Raw genomic sequence first — 17978 nt, forward strand, 5'->3', positions numbered from 1 at the left:
AATTAAACATTCGTCTTGATTAATTCGTAAGTTTTTTTTAATGTATTAATATATTTGTATATATGTATTTATTTATTGCTGTCCTAACTGAGCTTGTGTACTTTGCCTCAAAGCTTTTCAATATAATTGAATAACCTATTGAACTCTCAAGCTTTAGTGAACCTTTTTCATTTTCTTTACATTCATGTAGAACTTTTATTTTGACTCAGAACAACACCGGAAGTACTTGTCTCAAGTCCATGGCGTGTGGTTTTCAGTGCTCATGATCGTCGTCGCTTATTATTAGAAGTATCGATGGATATTGAATAAGTAATTCTTAGTTTAAGTGTAAAATACACCACAAACATGGCTACAAAACGTAAAGCGGATGTGCCAGTGCCTGCAGAAGAGAGTGATCAACTCCTCATAAGACCGCTGTGAGTTCAGTTCATTCATATTCATGTTCAGTACTAGTTCTATTCCGCGCCAAATGTTTTGCTGGCTTACGGTTTGACTTGCAGTTTTCAAGTAATAAATACAATCTCTAACAGGAACAAAGTGTTATTAAAGAAGTTTTGCACCCGTGTTAATCTTTCTCTGAGTAACGTTACTGCAACTAGTATGTCTTCTTCACTTGTGATGTTTGTAACAGAGGAGCTGGTCAAGAGGTGGGCAGGTCCTGTATCATCCTGGAGTTTAAGGGCCGTAAAATCATGGTAAGTAATAATTTGTGTTCTATCCTACTTTTGATGGATTTGACAGATGTATTTTTGACATTTAATGTCTTTGCAGCTGGATTGTGGCATCCACCCTGGATTAGAGGGCATGGATGCTTTGCCTTACATTGATTTGATCGACCCAGCTGAGATTGACCTGCTCCTCATCAGCCAGTGAGCCCTTTCTCTAAATGAAAGATCTCATTGATATTTTTACTATCTGCTGACTTCTTTTTTTTTCTCTGCCAGTTTTCACTTGGATCACTGTGGAGCCTTGCCATGGTTTTTACAAAAGACAAGTTTCAAAGGGAGGACTTTTATGACCCATGCCACCAAAGCCATTTACCGCTGGTTGCTTTCAGACTATGTGAAAGTCAGGTATACCAAAGTGCTTCTTTCAATAAAACAGCATTTTCAAAAATTGTTTTGTTTTATAAAGGACCAGCTCTAATATATTGTTTGATTTCCTTGATTCTGAAGCAACATCTCAGCAGATGATATGCTGTACACCGAGACTGATCTAGAAGAAAGCATGGACAAGATTGAGACCATCAACTTCCATGAAGTGAAAGAGGTGGCCGGCATCAAGTTCTGGTGCTACCACGCAGGTCATGTTTTGGGAGCAGCCATGTTCATGATTGAGATTGCGGGAGTAAAGGTAGGTGTAGTTATTTCTTTCAGAACTTTATAATAACACACACACTCAGTTTGTGCTAACGGTCATTGTCTTTAGCTACTGTACACAGGGGACTTCTCACGTCAAGAAGACAGACATCTCATGGCAGCTGAGATTCCCAGCGTCAAACCAGACATTCTTATCACAGTATGTACAGGATTTTATGCTGGCGACATGATTGAATTTTTTTACTTGTTAGTTACATTTTATTTACAAAAGAAATGCATTACAACCGGTTTTACGCCTTTTCTGTTCATGTAGGAGTCTACATATGGCACACACATCCATGAGAAGAGAGAGGAGAGAGAGGCTCGTTTCTGTAACACAGTTCATGACATAGTGAATCGTGAGGGCCGCTGTCTCATCCCCGTGTTCGCTTTGGGTCGAGCCCAGGAGCTGCTGCTCATTCTAGGTAATGTCCAGCAGTTCAGACTCTCAGCTTCATCTTCAACAGTGCCTCACTGAACTTCTGCATGTCCTCCGTTTCAGATGAATACTGGCAGAATCACCCTGAACTCCATGACATTCCCATCTACTATGCCTCATCCCTGGCAAAGAAGTGCATGGCGGTGTACCAGACCTACGTGAACGCCATGAACGACAAGATCCGCAAGGCCATCAACATCAACAACCCGTTTGTCTTCAAGCATATCAGCAATCTTAAGGTCGGCATCTTCACAATCTATGAACAGATCAGACAGAGCTTAGATTTTAGTTTGGTTTAGTAATTTTGTTCATTGCTAGTTTTTGTTTTAAAAAAAAAATCTATTTTGATTTCTTTTTTTATTTAAATTTTAAGTTTCAACTTATTTCAGTAAGTTGCCACGAAAGAGGTATTTATCTAATATTTATATTGACTTTAGATTGTGAGTATTGAGTCTTTCATTTTTGTTTTTTGTTGATTTTTTTTTATAAATAATTTGCTTATTTATTGTTTCCATATATTTTCTTTTTTTTACACTTTTTGTAGTACTTCCATATATTTTCTTTTAGTTGGCAAGGAATTGTTTTTATCATTTTCATATAAGTTTTTTAAATTTAATCTGTATGTTTTTTTTTGTATGTTCAATTACCAACAAATAATTGTCAAAGTTTTAGTTAACAATAACAACACTTGTTCAAAAGGAAATACAGTTTCATAATCCAAAATTTGATCTAATTTGTCTTGTCCTCCAGAGTATGGATCATTTCGATGACATTGGCCCTAGTGTGGTGATGGCGTCTCCAGGTATGATGCAGAGCGGTCTCTCCAGAGAGCTTTTCGAGAGCTGGTGCACCGACAAGAGGAACGGTGTCATCATAGCGGGTTATTGTGTGGAAGGAACGCTCGCCAAGGTGAAGCTCCTCAAACTTCAGCAGCAAAATCCCCACAGATCAGCATCGGCTTTCTTATGACCTCCCCCTGTTCTCTGTGCAGCATATCATGTCTGAGCCAGAGGAGATCACCACCATGTCAGGACAGAAGCTTCCTCTGAAGATGTCCGTGGACTATATCTCCTTCTCTGCTCATACAGACTACCAGCAGACCAGCGAGTTCATCCGAGCTCTGAAACCTCCTCATGTGGTACGTGATAATGGCGTAAGGGCAGCCGGTCATCAGGTTCTAGATCAGGTGTCATGTTATTGCTGTGGTTTTCAGATTCTGGTCCACGGAGAGCAGAATGAGATGGCTCGACTGAAAGCTGCTCTGATAAGAGAGTATGAGGACAATGATGAGGTTCACATCGAGGTGCACAACCCTCGTAATACTGAGGCGGTCACGCTGAACTTCAGAGGAGAGAAACTGGCTAAGGTGAGACCACAGTTGTCATTCCTCCACGTCTCTTTAGCTTTCCCTAGTTTTCTCTAATATACCCACATTTAGATGGCAAAATAATAATCACAAACTTCATTTCTTCTGCCAAGTAAAATGATTAGGTTCATCCAGACTACGACTAAAAAATTTTTTTTAATTTTTTTAATAAATCCTTCGTGGGATCTCAAACTTGCAAAAGATTTGTTTGTATTGAACTCACTAGTTAATCAGAACAACAAACTAGTTTTTGTTTGTTTCTTTCTGTCTTTATTTTGTTGTGGTAATTTGAATAAATCAGTTACTGATGTACTTGTTTAACTCAGTGAATCATGACATCAGTCTAGTTACTAATAATAAGAAGAAGAATAATGAGTAAAGTTGATTTTATCAACTGATATAAACTTTTGCTGTAGAAATTGTTATAATGATAAGCTTTTGCGATAAAACATTCAAATTTGTAGACAAACAAAAAAATCACATTCCAAACACTGGATAGTAAAGTCCTTTTATGAATCTTTAATTTCATTGATGAATACTTTTTGTCCTTTTTCTAATTTCTTTCCTTTTCTTTGACCTTTTAAGGTGATGGGCTCTCTTGCGGATAAGAAGTGTGTGCAGGGTCAGCGGGTCTCGGGCATCCTGGTGAAAAAGAACTTCAGTTATCACATCCTCGCCCCCTCTGACCTCTCCAGTGAGTTGGTGTTTGTTTGGAATCGCTTCAGGTGTTTGAGTGTGTGCTTCTCACACCTGCTCTTTTTTTCCTAATGATGCAGATTACACTGATCTGGCCATGAGCACAGTGAAACAGACTCAAGCCATTCCCTTCACCGGCCCCTTTCCCTTGCTTTTGAGTCAGCTACGGCACCTGACAGGTCTGTATACCTGTGTGTGTGTGTGTGTGTGTGTGTATATTATGTGTTTATATGTTGTGCTCATTGTGTATGTGTGTTATAGGTGATGTGGAGGAGATTGAGATCTCAGAGAGGAGCACGCTGAGAGTCTTTAACAGCATCACAGTGGTTCATGATCAAAACATGGTCTTGTTGGAGGTGAGGCGGCACTCCGGGCCTTCACACACCAGTCTAACTATGGCATCTGAAGTGACTCGGGTTTGATTGTGTGTTTCTGTTGTGTTCTTCCTCCAGTGGTTCGCCAATCCTCTAAATGACATGTACGCTGATGCTGTCACCACAGTGGTGCTGGAGGTGCAGTCCAACCCCAAAGCTCAGAAAGGTGAAGGCTTTCATCACTTACTATGAGTGATTATCTTGCTTCCTTCCTTTTGACCTTATGCTTCCCTTTTGCAGTCTTTCTTCCTTTCTTTTTATTTTCTATTTTCCATTCTTTTTCTTGCCTTTGTTTTGGCTGGCTTCCTTTAATCTTTTCCTTTTTTCAGGACTGCTTTATCCTTCATGTCTTCTGTCCTCCTGTATTTCCCATTTTTAATCTTTATTTCTTTCCCACGTTATTCCTTCTGCACATTCGTCCTTTTTATTACTCTTTATCTTTCTTCATACCTTTGTTCCCTCTGTTCTTTTCTCCTCTTTCTCACTTTCCTTGGTTTTTCATCTTTATTTCCTTGCTGTTTCTTTGTGCTCTTCCTTCCCTCTCCCTTATTCCTTTTTTGTTTCGTAAATTTTTCACGTTTTTTGTTTTAATGTTATACACTTTTCCGTCATTCTTCATCTTTTTCTCTTCTCTTTTTTTCACGTTCTCATGTGATTTCTATTATCATACAATATTTCCCACTTTTTAAATTTCTTCCCTTTTTGCTTCCTTTCTATCTTTTCATATATTACCCTTCATTACATGCTCTTTTTTTTCATCTCCTGTTCTGACTTTATTTTGCTTGCTTCCTTTCTTTTCCTCACTCCTCACTCCCCCTCCTTCTATCCTTCCTTGTTTCTTAATCTTCCTTTTTCCTTTCTCCTGGTGTAAAAATGATTAATAACTAGTCGTATTTACACCAACATTTTTGTTTTCCTCTTTATTTTCTCCACACAGTTGTTCAGCCCCAAGAAAAGAAGGTGGATGTGAATGTTTTCCAGAATAGATTACTGAAGATGTTCCAGTAAGTTCATCCTCACAGCACTCTCCTAACTGTCAATGATATTTACGATGAACTAAATTCTTCTTCTGCCCCAATCTGCAGAGACATGTTTGGAGAAGAGTGTGTCGACTTTAAAGACCAGAACTGTCTCGCTGTAAGTGTCGATGGGAAAACTGCCTTCATCAACCTGGAAACCCGAGTAAGTATTATACTGCGTGAAGCATACACACAAAAGGCTTATAAGAAGAGAAGTCTTCTAATTCTTGGGTTTTTATGTTTGTGTTCAGACCGTGGAGTACGAGGACGACAGTTCTGAAGATGATTCTCTCAGAGAGATGGTGGAGCTCGCTGTACAGAGGCTGTATGAAGCCATGAACCCTGTCATGTGACAGGGGCTTCTAATTTCCTTCAAGAACTTTTGTAATCAGGGTCCATCTAACTTGAACTACTTCAACCAGACTGAAGACACCAGATACTGGACTGGCCAAAGCACTTCGAAGCATTGATTTTTACATTACAAACAAATGTCAAACAGTTAAACTCGATGTTGATACATGTGTGCAGCCAGGACTTTTTTATTTCTGCTACATAGAATAATTAAGTCATCTATTTTCTTTTTTATATTTTTTTTTATAGAAAAGGAGCTGTTATTTAAGATCCAATGTACTGATTTAATAAAAGAGGTCTTTGATTCAAGTTGAGCTTAAATTTCAGTACGGCTCGCATTAAAGCTGACACTTTATTTAAAGATGAAAGCTTGCAAAATATACCAAGTTACACAAACATTTATCACACTCATACAAAACAGCGTCTTAATATTCAATACTTTCTCTCTTGTCCCATCACAACAGTGTGAGGAACCATGCAGTCGGAGTATTTATAGGCACATTTCTTAACATCAAAAAAGATTTCACAGGGTTTGACACCAGAGAATAAAAAGGGAGTACATTTTCATAGCTGGGTGACGTAATAAGATCTAGTACTTGCTAGAATGCTTTTAAGATTCAACATTTCCAATTCAATTTCTGAATAAGATTCGGAAGAAGGCGACTGTTCAGTCACCTATAAATGACATTGTCATATTCCCTTTTTGAGTTTTCCTGTAGATTATATTACAAAACACATGGAGTAAAATATGATTTCACAATACAAATAAAAAACCCGAATACAAGGCACTTTGGATACTGATCTCAGAGCAGTGTTCATCAGTACATTCTTATGGGAGCAGCTGCAAGATACATATTCTTGCATACGTTCATGAACATTGTGTTGCAGAAGACGTTTCAAAAGCCTGATTGTCCGACTTTGGTGTTTCGTATTAAGCCAATGAGCCAAACACTTCTCATTTACCAAACGTGTAACATCTTATGGTTAAAATGTTTAAATATTATGTATACTAATACACATTGTTTAAAGAACAGTACAAATTCACAGACAATATCTGAAAATATCAATTGCACCTAAAATGTCAAATTGTCTCTTGCAAACAATAAAAAGCATAAACACAAGGCTGTGTTCCATAGAGATTACAAAACAATTTGCTGGTGAGTGTCAGAGCACATACACGTTAAAAAAAATCTACTAAAATATAACAGGTATTTTTATGATATAACAGTTTTCAAGATCTGCACAATCTCCCAAACAAAAAATGACCTGTAAACATCTTGGGCAGTTCAACTTTAACAATGATGCTGGTCATGTTTACATAACGCTGATCAGATCTGGAGTGTGTGTGTAATTATGTGTGCAGTATCCTGCATAATCCTAACAGGAGTAACAACATTCAATCCATATATAATGCCTAATAACTGAAGGATTTGTGCCTTCTGTTTCTTTATCAAATCCAGGGCTCTTTAAGGGATAGTCCACCCAAAACTGAAAACAGTCCTCATTTACTCACCCTCATGTCATTCCAAAACTTATGACATCCTTTTTTTTTTCAGCACCTTAAAAGTATCAGGAAAAGTGATTGACCCAAACATGTGCTATGGTATTTTAAAGCTATATGACTGCTTTGTGGAGGAACAGACCCAAATTGAAGTCATTTGTCATTGATAATCTTCAATGAAGGAATAGTAAAACATTTTTATTTTGTATTGACTGAAAAAGTAGGATGAGGACTTGGTTGTATCCATCGGTTGTTGAATGGAAAGAGGCAGATCTGAATGCAAGCTTGTAATCGATTATATGAACGCAGCAGGGTTTAAGTGGACTAAACGGTCGCTTACGTATTACGTAGATTTCATACCTATCTTAACAGCTGAAAAGAATCCTATCATAATTTTTCAAAATACTTGGAATATTGTGCATAAGTTCTATGAATCTCTGAGATACTTTAATGGTGCTTTTGCATCCTTATTTATAGTGAATTTTTTGGTATAAAGTGCAGCGAGACATTTGGATTTTCTCCTTCAGAACGCCACAGAAGACTTTGAAACAACATGAGGGTGAATAAATCCTAAAAAAATTTAAGTAAACTATCTAGCATTCTGGTTATTTTCCATGCTGGAGCTGTAAGCATGCATTGTAGTTCAATGCTAATGCAATGTTCATTCTACACAGCTTTGAGCATTTCCAATCCTATTCCCTTTTAGATCATTCTTGGTAACATTTCTTTTTCCCATTAATTGACTTTTTTCCCCCCATTTTATACAACTACACTCTTAGCATTCAGTCTCCTTGCTGTTACTCCGTGCGTGTCTATTTACCCTGAAGGACATGGCGTTCTCTCTGTTCTCCGTCAGATCATCAAAGGAACGTGACACCGAGCCAGAGGTAGGGAAGTCCTGTCCCAGGGCTTGTTCATCCAGGTGGGAATCAGAGCTGGGATCTTCTTGGATGGTGGCCATGTGTTGGGGCTCTATTATGGGGAGAGGACATGGGGTTGGGGTTAAAGCTGGAGCCACCTGAGAGATGGAGACAGGTGGTGTGCTGGTCAGCAGAGGTCCAGACGCCTGGAAGCGTGGCACTGCAGAGGAGCCTGAGGATGTGGGTGCTTTGAAGATCCGCACTGAGGCTGATTCTAGACTGCTCAGCAGCTCTGCATTCTGGGATAGCACAGTCAATTGTTACACTTCATATTATGTTAAAGGAAATAAGCTTTCTGATTAGTACTCACACTGGGGTAGAGGAGCGACTTTGTGTTCAATTCATACTGCTGGTCAAGTTTCTTATCCTAGAAACATAGAGAGTGTAATCTTGTAAAACACAATGGGATGGGGCCTGTTATTATTGAAACTTCAAACATGTTTTGCAGTTAAAGGCATCTCCGAAAACGCTATCATTAATTACTCTCCCTTGCATACCCATAAGACCTTCGTTCATTTTCGGAACACAAAGAATGATTTTTGATGAAATCTGAGAGCTTGCTGTCTATGCAGGGTCAAAAAGCTTTTGGATTTAATCTAAAATATCTTTATTTGTGCTCGAGATGTGTGTAAGATGAACAAAGGTCTAATGGGTTTGGAACGACATGAGTGCAAGTAATTAATGACACAATTTTCATTTTTGTGTCAACTATCCTTTTAATATCCCCTAATATAAGCGAATGAAATTGTCTGTGCTTTTTTGCTTTAAAATAAAGAAATGTACACATTTGAAATCAGCCAAATATTGCACTGAAGCAAGTGAAATTCGTATCATCAGATGGGTTGCAAATAACCTGAATTAGGACCTTTAAGAATGTTATTTCTATTTGATTTAAGCATGATTTACTAATTTTTTTTATTTTGCTCTTGGTTTAAACAGACATTTTGCCTGTGATTTATTTCACCTTTTGTTAGGCTCTTGGTACAAAAATATATTTAATATGTGAATAATTTATTTTCTTGTTTTGTCTTGGTGTAAACAGACATTTCGTTTGTACTTAATTTAACACTTGTTTTGCTCTTGATGTGAAAGAAAGTTTATTTTGATTAAAAAAAAAAATAATAATAATAATCTGTGATTTCTTCAATTTTTAGTTGTAGTCTTGGAGGAAGCAGACTATTCTTCGGAGCGATTTCAAATGTTCATTTACGCTCTTGGTGTAAATAGATCTTTTGTCTGCAATTTATTTAATTTTCTTGTTTCAGTATTGCCATAAATAGTCCTTTATACTATAACACGACTCAAGCTTAGTATATTAAAGTATCATACTTTTCCTCAGAGCTAAGTAGCTATTAGATGTTAGTGGAAATGACTCACCACACAATGGACCAGAATGCTGAGAGGGATCCAGAAAACTAGTGAGAAGACCACCACTGAGCCAACAATATTATCAGCCAGGAACTTCCCTGAGAACACACACACAGGTTACATTCCTTATTTGGATTTCAAGTGAGATAAACTCAATGTGTTCACAAATAACTTACCAAAAGTATTGATGTCCAACTTCTCAATGAAATCCCACAACCTCTCAATAACATCCTGGACCTGTTTCATGCATTTGCCCTGAAAAAAAAGGAAATGTTTAATTTTCAATTTCTAAATAATCTGTAAGTAAAAACAGTTTTTAAATGTTTTTCCATAACTGTAACTGTACATTGGCACTCACCGCTCCATCACAAAAGCCCACAGTGCAGGGTTTGCCTTTCCGCAGATAGAGGTGGCTGCCCTTGTCATTGACATAAGGAGCACATACAGCATTCTTATCCCTACAGCACACCTTACAAGAGTTGTTTGTCTCTGAAAAATGAGATGCAGGAAAAGTAAAAAAGTTCATGTTTGTTCAAGACAGACTTTAATAACTGTAACCGCCATCTAGCAACAGTATAAGCATTATCAGCAGGTCAGTTTACCATTGCAGGCACATGACTGCAGGTTCACCACAGCCTCACAGAATGGGATGCACTCTCCCTTCAGACACCGGCCGTTGTCCACACAGATGATCTCATTGGGGAGGTTCTCTGGAGGAGGGCACTCACTGCTGAGTCCTGTAAGAAGCACAGAAGAAAAGACTTTCAAACAAATGCAGTTATGGAATTTTGCCTGTTTTTTAGCAGATGGTTTTGCATTGCAACACTGTTTTCATTACATTTATGAACATTTTCTTCCCAAATTCTCATTACCATAATGCACTTGGATACACTACATTCAAAATCATTTACCATAGTGATTCTCATTAGTGTAGTGATTCTATATTGTCATAAAATATCAATAAATGAAATGGAGTACAATGATTACCACCATGATGAAAAACATTTCTTAATTTAAATATAATACAGCATTATTTCTTTGCATTTCATTAAAGAGAATTAATTTTTTTTAAATCTTGTAAATCTATTAAAAAAAGGTACCATCAAAAACAAATATTATATATATAAAAAGGCTTTTGAAAATATTGTAATAATCTCACAATGTAAGATATTTTAGTAGTACCAAATATTTATTTACAAAACAAATTATAATCTTATCTTTTGATACAGGGTTTAAATATGACCTAGACATATTACTGACAAGTTTTCTGAAATGTTAACTTAATCTATGATAAACTGCTATCCGGTAATAGAAATAAAGCTAAAATTAAATCAAATACAAATATTAGATGAAACTTGAACAAAGCATAGAAATGTATGCGTGTTCTTCAATTTGTGAAAATAAGAAAAAGTTATTGTAAAAAAAAACAATCAATGTTGTCTTGGCTGTAATAAATTTAAGTTAAGCACAGAAATGACTAAAAGTAAAACTGAAATAAAATAAAGGCATATACTAATATTAAAATGGCAAAAACTAAATTAACAATGCAAACTAAAATGACATCGAAACTACTATCATAGAATATAAAAAAATACTAAAACTGTTCTCAATCTGAATTCTTAAACATGTAAATCAGATATACTGTATAAAGAAGCCCATTCAATAATCTAAACTCAGAGTTTGTGAGTTTTTGCTTCACCTGTACAGTAAGAGCTTCCCTTGCAAGTGGCATTCATTGGCTCCTGACACACCTTTCCCTGCTTCTCAAACATGCAGTCTTTACAGCACGCACTGTTCCTGTCACTGGTGTGAAGAAGAAAAAAAAACAGGGTTACAGGGAGAAAAAAATCCATGAAGCCTAGAAGATTTAAATTTATAATTCACCATTTAGGGAAGAAATAATAATAACAATGTAACAGTGAGTAAATAATCACAGAATTATGTTTTTTGGGGTTAACTCTTGCTTTAATTATGCACATCTGTGCATTGTTTTTATGAGGCCACATGGAGGAGCTGTACCTGCACTGCACATTGGGCCGCAGTTTGCAGTTTGACGCGCAGCAGCGGTCACTGTTGAGGTGGAGCAGTCCAGGGTCACACTCCTCGCCTTCCTCCACCCGTGAGTTTCCACACACATTGCTGTTCCTCTCCCTGAAGCAGGTGGAAGCTTTGGCCCTCAGACTCTTTGCTATGGAGTGCTTACTGCAGCTTGAAAAAAACTATAGGAAAGCACAAAAACAAAACGCTTACAAAAAAAATCATGTGGCATTCTAAACAATGCCACCAAGCTGAAGAAGGACATACTTTATTGTTAGAGTGGTCCCCGCTCACTGCAATGGGGTACATCACGTATTTGCCCCCCTGGTCCTCTCTGGGTGCACAGTACGACCCATCATCTACGTCATGAACAGCGCCAAAATTGTGGCCTAGCTCGTGAGTAGTAACCAAGTCTGCTTCCTGTTGGTATATGGTCAGAAAATCATTTTAACAAATAACTACATCAGGTACATTGGTTTGGATTTCACTTGCCTTGGTAAGAATGGTTTTGCCGTAATTTTTGGTGCTGGTTAGTCCAGTGTTGAGGTATATAGCACGGTTGTTGTTTCCTGAAGGGGAACACTCTAAAGAAAAGACAAACAACAAAATGTCTAAGTATGAAAATGTCATTTATTCATTCATAATATGGTATTGGCACTCACTCTCAGAGCAAAGACCGCCAGGAAAGCCTGGTCTGGAAGGAGCCACGTAAGCCAAGCCAAGTGTGCCTTCATCAAAATCCTGATAGGTGAAGAGATGAGCCAAGCACACCTTGGATGCATTTTCTGCAATGTCAGTGCTAAATTGCTGCAGGAGGAAGACAAAAATAATTTTTTCACTCCATTTATAGCACAGCTGTTTAATATTGACCTTAATATGAAGGGCATTTAGCAACCCTAAATTCACACTTTTATGAATTGGTTTTCTATCTACAAGCAAAATAAGGTATATAAGGACTACAATGTTCCTTTTTTTAAAGAAATTGATTATTTTATTCAGCATGGATGCATTAAATAATTAATAAGAAATGACAGTAAAAACATTAATAATGTTACAAAAGATTTATATTCTATTATTGTATTTTGAGCACCAGATCAACATATTAGAATGATTTCTGAAGGATCATGTGACTCTGCAAATAGTGTTATGGCTAAAAATTCTAAACTAATTCAAAACTATTGAATCTGTTATAATATTTTACAATATTACTGTTTTTATTTCATTTTTTCATAAAGTAAATGCAGTAACTGACAAACAACACAAGAAATCCTCATACTTTTGAACAGTAATGTATCTATTAAATGGTTTCAGCATTCGCATTTGAGGTATGACTATGAATAATTTATGATGTAGAACAAAAGGTCTCTTGAAGTCATTTTAACCACAGACTTATTTTAATCAAAAATCCAACACAAATTAGTTAAAAAGGTGTAATTAAACTGCTCTAATAATGCTTCCATTCTTTCTCTTTGCTGGTTCTCTGCCAAGCAGGACAAAAGAAGAGATGGATAGTGAAACACAATACACAAGTGTTCAATAATATTCCTCCCTTTTAAGTAAAAGCCCCTCTCATAGTTTCAAATGAGTACAGAACGGAATACAGATAAGATGCGCTCATTAATTCAGTCATTAGTAGCTCGCTCACCTCCAGGAGCTTCTTGACGTCCCAGACATTTTTGTTCTTCACAGGAGTCCCTTTCATGTTGAAGTGGGCACCTCCTGGCTCTACAGGTGTGGGTGTTCTGTTAATTATGATCTGAAAGAGACAAATTCATGTTACTGGCTCCAAAATAGCATTCCAGTGGAGCTTTTTACCACGTTTTCCATAAAGAAGCAAGCTTACCTGCTGAATCTGAACTCCATAACCTTTATACTCAGCATCCCACGATGTATTACGGTAAATGTCATCCACACGATCAATCAGCTCAATCTAAACATATCCAAAGCAAATTTATAAGACATCAGCTGAAAATGTTATACAGCCCTTTCAGGTGACAGATTTCAAATGGATATGAAAGGTAGTTCTCAACCGGGGGGGCGTGGCCTACTAGGAGGCCTCAGCAAACTTTTAAGAGGGACGCAATATTTAAAATGATTTTGCTGGTTACACTAGCATTTAAAAGTCTGGGGTCTGAAATGTTAAATGTTTTTAAAAGAAGTCTCTAATAAACTTACCTAGGTTGCATTTATTCAATAAATTAATAAATAAAAACAGTAATATCTTGAAATATTACAAATTAAAATAACGTTTCTATATTAATACATTTAATAGAGTTATTTATTACTGTGATGTTAAAGCTGACTTTTAGCAGTCATGACTTCAGTCACATGATCATTCAGAAATCATTATTCATTATTATCAATCATTATTATCAATGTTGAAAACAGCTGCTTAGTATTTTTGTGGATTCTTTTTTTCCAGGATTCTTTGATGAATATAAAGTTCATTTGAAATAGAAATTCACTTTTTACCAATTTACTGCATCATTGCTGAATAAAAATATGAATTTCTACTTTATACTTAATGTATATCAAGTGAAACATTATGAAGTTTCAATAACAATATACAATACTATACCATTCAAAAGCTTGATGTAAATAATATAAATGTGACAAATAGAGATAACTCTAACAAATGTAAAAACAATGCAGTTCTTTCAATTTATTCCCCCTAAAAAAAACGGAAAATTATTCTCAGCTCTATTCAACATTAATAATAATAATAATGATGATGATGATGATGATGATGATGATAATAAACGGGTTTCTTTTAGGTAGTAAATAAGACTGTTAAAAGGATTTCTTAAGGATTGTGTGACTGGAGTAAGGATGCCAAAACATTTGTTTGAAAGTAAGCTTTGATTGTCCCTAATAAACTGTTTAACTGCTTCCCCAAGTGGATATTAAATTATGTTGTGGGATAATTAAATATATTCTTAATAAACTACAAACATAAAATTATATAGATTTATTTTATTCTCACATTCTCTCTTGTAACTCCTCACTCAGTGGCACAGCTGAATGAGAGGCTCATTATTCAGGCCTTTGTCTTCTCATGTGTAAATCACAATGATGTTCCTGATAGTTGATGCCTACTCGCATATGACTTTTACCAACAAAAAGTGTCTGAGAAAATTTTAATTAATATATTGTTTTCTGTGAATGAGTAAACAAGATGATTTTCACATAATTTAGAAAGAAAAATTCTAGGCTACAAGCTCCAGTTCTCAACAATCCCGGGAACCAATGTTATGTATGTGTTTTATGGCCTTATTCAAGTGATTTAAGATTTTTAGTTTTTCACTAACCATGCATAACATTTTTTTTTTCTCAAAAATACAATCATGTACATGCATGCATTTCACATATTATTATAGCCCAGTTTGTGCTGATTACAGTGATATTAGACTTTACCTATTTAGATATTTATAAGAAACTGAAAAAAGCACAAATATCAGGGCATGACAAAACTTCTCCAGGCCCCAAAAATCCCCTTAGACTCCAGAGGGTTAAAATATTTAATCAGGTTCCTACCCAGAGCTCCAGCCCTAAACCTACCAATCTCCCAGAGCTCCACCCCTAAACCAACCAATCTCCACCCCCTAGAAGTGGATCCAGCCACGCCCCCTGGATCTTGTGTTCTGCACAGTGAGGGGCTACTGGAAAAGGACAAATTAACTGAATATTTTTAACACTCATTTTATGCAGAAACTTTTTTGTTTGTGTCAGGAATAAAGCCCATTGACAATACGGAAACTGAAGGCTTTTTTACCAGGTAGTTGAGGGTGGTGCTCTCCTCCCTACGGCCCATGTGTCTGAAGAAGCGATAGTCGGCTACAAGCAGCAGAGGGCAGGTGTTCTTACTGTGGTCCACCGCCTGCCTTCTCTCTCTTACATGCTCTGTGGAAGAGACGCAGATGAGAGAAAAAGAAAGTGAAAATAGACAAAAGGTGAGAAGACGAGAAACTTTACACATGGGTAACAAAGCAACTATATAAAGTGACGTCTCACAGTACAGACCGCCATCTCACATTACACTGTCTAGATTCAGCTCTGATGACCTGAAGTTTTACAGTAGGTTACCTGATGTATAATCAACTCAAAGACTTACTATCCTCCTCCTCTTCATCTTCATCTAGTGGGCTGGCGGCTCGCACACGTTCTGGGAGCATCTCTCTGGCATCTGCACTGATGTAGCCACACACTTTCGGAGCCGCCAGCCGGCTCACGTTCCTGATGTCTTCTGAGCGATATACGAGCCGCGATTGTCACGAGGGTTTTCGATAAACCTCCAGAGTGGCTGAATGGGTTATAAATCAATGTATTGTCTTTGTTGAGGGGCATAAACAAAATCAGATTTATGACGTTATAATACCTCAATGTTGTATTCAGCTTCATCAATAAGAATATGAGCAGTGAAGTCATTGTCACCAATATGTGCTTGTACTCTGGAATTCTCCTCTCCTAGAAATCAAGGGGGAAACAATCAAGGTTGCTAGATTTTAAACATTTAAAAGTACTATAGATGTTAAGACACAGAGTTGCGGTTACCAATGACATGTCCTGTGAAGAAGTTTTCTCTCTGGACCTCGTACATCTCTTGAGCGCCGTTCTCTCCTATCACCACGGCCTTAAAGTCATGAGTGAAGAGCTCTGTGTTGGTTGTCAGGTACAATCTGAAATGCCTGTGAAATATTTAGGAGAGTGTATCAAATGATTGAACACTAATCTTGGCAGTGACTGTGTGTCAGGGTACATGAGTTTTCACCTCTGTAATGCAGTGAAACCGAGACGTCTTTCAGCGTGCGTTTGCGACTGGACGTCTCTCTTACGAATCGAATGCTGTTGAAGACTGGACAGCTGAAGAACATCAAAGTCCGACAGCAATGAGCTGAGCTGATCTGCAATAGTCACAGGGGACAACTTTATACATGTCACAAAATGAGCACAAATATTTTTTTTTAAGTGAAATTAGAAGTTTTAAGAGCAGTGTTTTTAAAGGAGGACTTGTGGCATCTTTCTCTTTTCTCCCTCCATTATTGCTAAAGAGTTTTCTCAACTATGGCCACAGAATAGAAAATAAAAAAAGTAATTGCACCTTTTTATCTCACAATAAGAAAAAAAAACTCTTTCAGTTTAGTTTCTCTATAAACTGTTTTAAGCAAAATCATTAAATTCGAAAACAAAACAAAAACGAAAAAACATGAAGATCTTAGATTTAAAATACAGTAAGGGATTTTTTTTAAACGCACTTTTGGTTATTTTGGCGTCAACAAAACAACACAATCATTCAAATTAAATGTATCCATAATGTTTTCAAAGTATTCCCATTCACAATAACTCACCGTACTCTTCGTCTCGGACATCCCTAATGGGTCTTCTTGAACATTCCGTCAAGAAAAAATACACCAGAAAGAAAACGATGCGTTTCATGGCGAGTACTTTAATGTCCAATTCAGTACTTCACACAGCAGCAGCATTTAATCCAGTAATTTACCAGTCTGCTCAAGATCAACATCTGGACATGGCCAAACAAATGTACACGCTCACATCTGGCTGGATAAAACAAAGTCACAAAGTATCAACTGAGTATCAAAGAAGAACCAAAAACGCTCACGTTAAGACGCTCTCGTCCATTTCGCTTGATGTTATAAAGAAAAATGATTTACTCCAACCCAAATCATGCTAACATCGAAGTGAGACACCCGGAAGTACTTAATGTGGGATGGATGGGTAAGATTCACCGCGCGCCAGGAAATCACTATAAACTTTTATCTAGAGAACGTGTTTAATGCGTTTTCAAAAGACTGATTTAAATTCACGAGTGACAGTACATGGGGTATGTATGTCAAATGGCTATTAGTCATTCTATCCGCGTTATGAGTTACGTAAGAGGATAAACACCCGGGCTGTAGTTCAAAATCTAGTAAGCTGCCTGTGTAGACACTAGACAGCATTTGCTGAGCGTCACATTTTCTACATTCTGTGGTCACAAGCGTGTGATCGTGTGTAAAGGTAGAGAGCGCACTTGGTTTTGAGAACAGCCTCGGTCTCGTCCAGACTCTATTTTTAAATTCTTACCTCAAACGCCATGAAACTTCAGAGCAGCGTCTAGGCTCACTTAAGAGGAGAGTATTCAAGCAGCCGTAAAACTTTTATTTAAGGAGATAATATCAAATTTTATTATAAGTGCTAATTATTTTCAAAGAACTGTTAAGCATCTGTAATGGTGTCTAGAAGAAAACATAAACACCCGAATTGTGGTGTAATATTTGTATTTCTCTCTAATCTTGGTTTTATTTAAAGAAATAATAAGTTTATGGCTTTTAATCCACGTCTATTAGTTGTTAGTTCGCCAATATGATAGTGTAGCCTACTCGTAAACGCTGACAATATTATTCAGTTTTTATTTTCCGCAAAATTTGATTTGCCAAAATACTGATGACTCATCCTGCACTCAATCATTTTAACCAATCACTTGCTTTCTGGAATAACACCATTTGAGTTTGTATGTTACACTTCTGTAAAGTGTGACAAAAATGCTACTGG

The 17978-nt window shown here is 37.0% G+C and overlaps 1 protein-coding gene and 1 pseudogene across 1 annotated transcript; one reads left to right on the top strand and one right to left on the bottom strand.

The window, feature by feature from the left end:
- The first annotated feature begins 180 nt into the window (after positions 1 to 180).
- LOC113120866 (cleavage and polyadenylation specificity factor subunit 3) lies at positions 181 to 5912 on the top strand. Its single transcript, XM_026290977.1, has 18 exons — positions 181 to 416; positions 632 to 695; positions 772 to 869; positions 945 to 1073; positions 1176 to 1353; positions 1429 to 1518; positions 1633 to 1783; positions 1861 to 2036; positions 2548 to 2706; positions 2789 to 2935; positions 3011 to 3163; positions 3749 to 3857; positions 3940 to 4038; positions 4121 to 4215; positions 4312 to 4399; positions 5171 to 5237; positions 5319 to 5415; positions 5504 to 5912. Exons 1-18 carry the CDS (start codon positions 346 to 348, stop codon positions 5603 to 5605), a joined length of 2073 nt encoding a protein of 690 aa, XP_026146762.1. The 5' UTR covers positions 181 to 345; the 3' UTR covers positions 5606 to 5912.
- Positions 5913 to 5924: 12 nt separating this feature from the next.
- Positions 5925 to 17340, bottom strand: LOC113120865 (disintegrin and metalloproteinase domain-containing protein 17-like; annotated as a pseudogene).
- Between the last annotated feature and the right edge of the window lie 638 nt (positions 17341 to 17978).

The sequence above is a fragment of the Carassius auratus genome, chromosome 20 (genome assembly GCF_003368295.1).
Source record: "Carassius auratus strain Wakin chromosome 20, ASM336829v1, whole genome shotgun sequence".
In the NCBI taxonomy this organism is placed as follows: Eukaryota; Metazoa; Chordata; class Actinopteri; order Cypriniformes; family Cyprinidae; genus Carassius; species Carassius auratus.

Bases quoted from the DNA above. Each gene is read 5' to 3' on its own strand.
- LOC113120866 (XM_026290977.1), top strand. From the start codon at position 346: ATGGCTACAAAACGTAAAGCGGATGTGCCAGTGCCTGCAGAAGAGAGT. The intron at 2,037-2,547 runs GTCGGCATCTTC...CTTGTCCTCCAG, and splicing joins AGCATATCAGCAATCTTAAG to AGTATGGATCATTTCGATGA. The intron at 5,238-5,318 runs GTAAGTTCATCC...CCCAATCTGCAG, and splicing joins AGATTACTGAAGATGTTCCA to AGACATGTTTGGAGAAGAGT.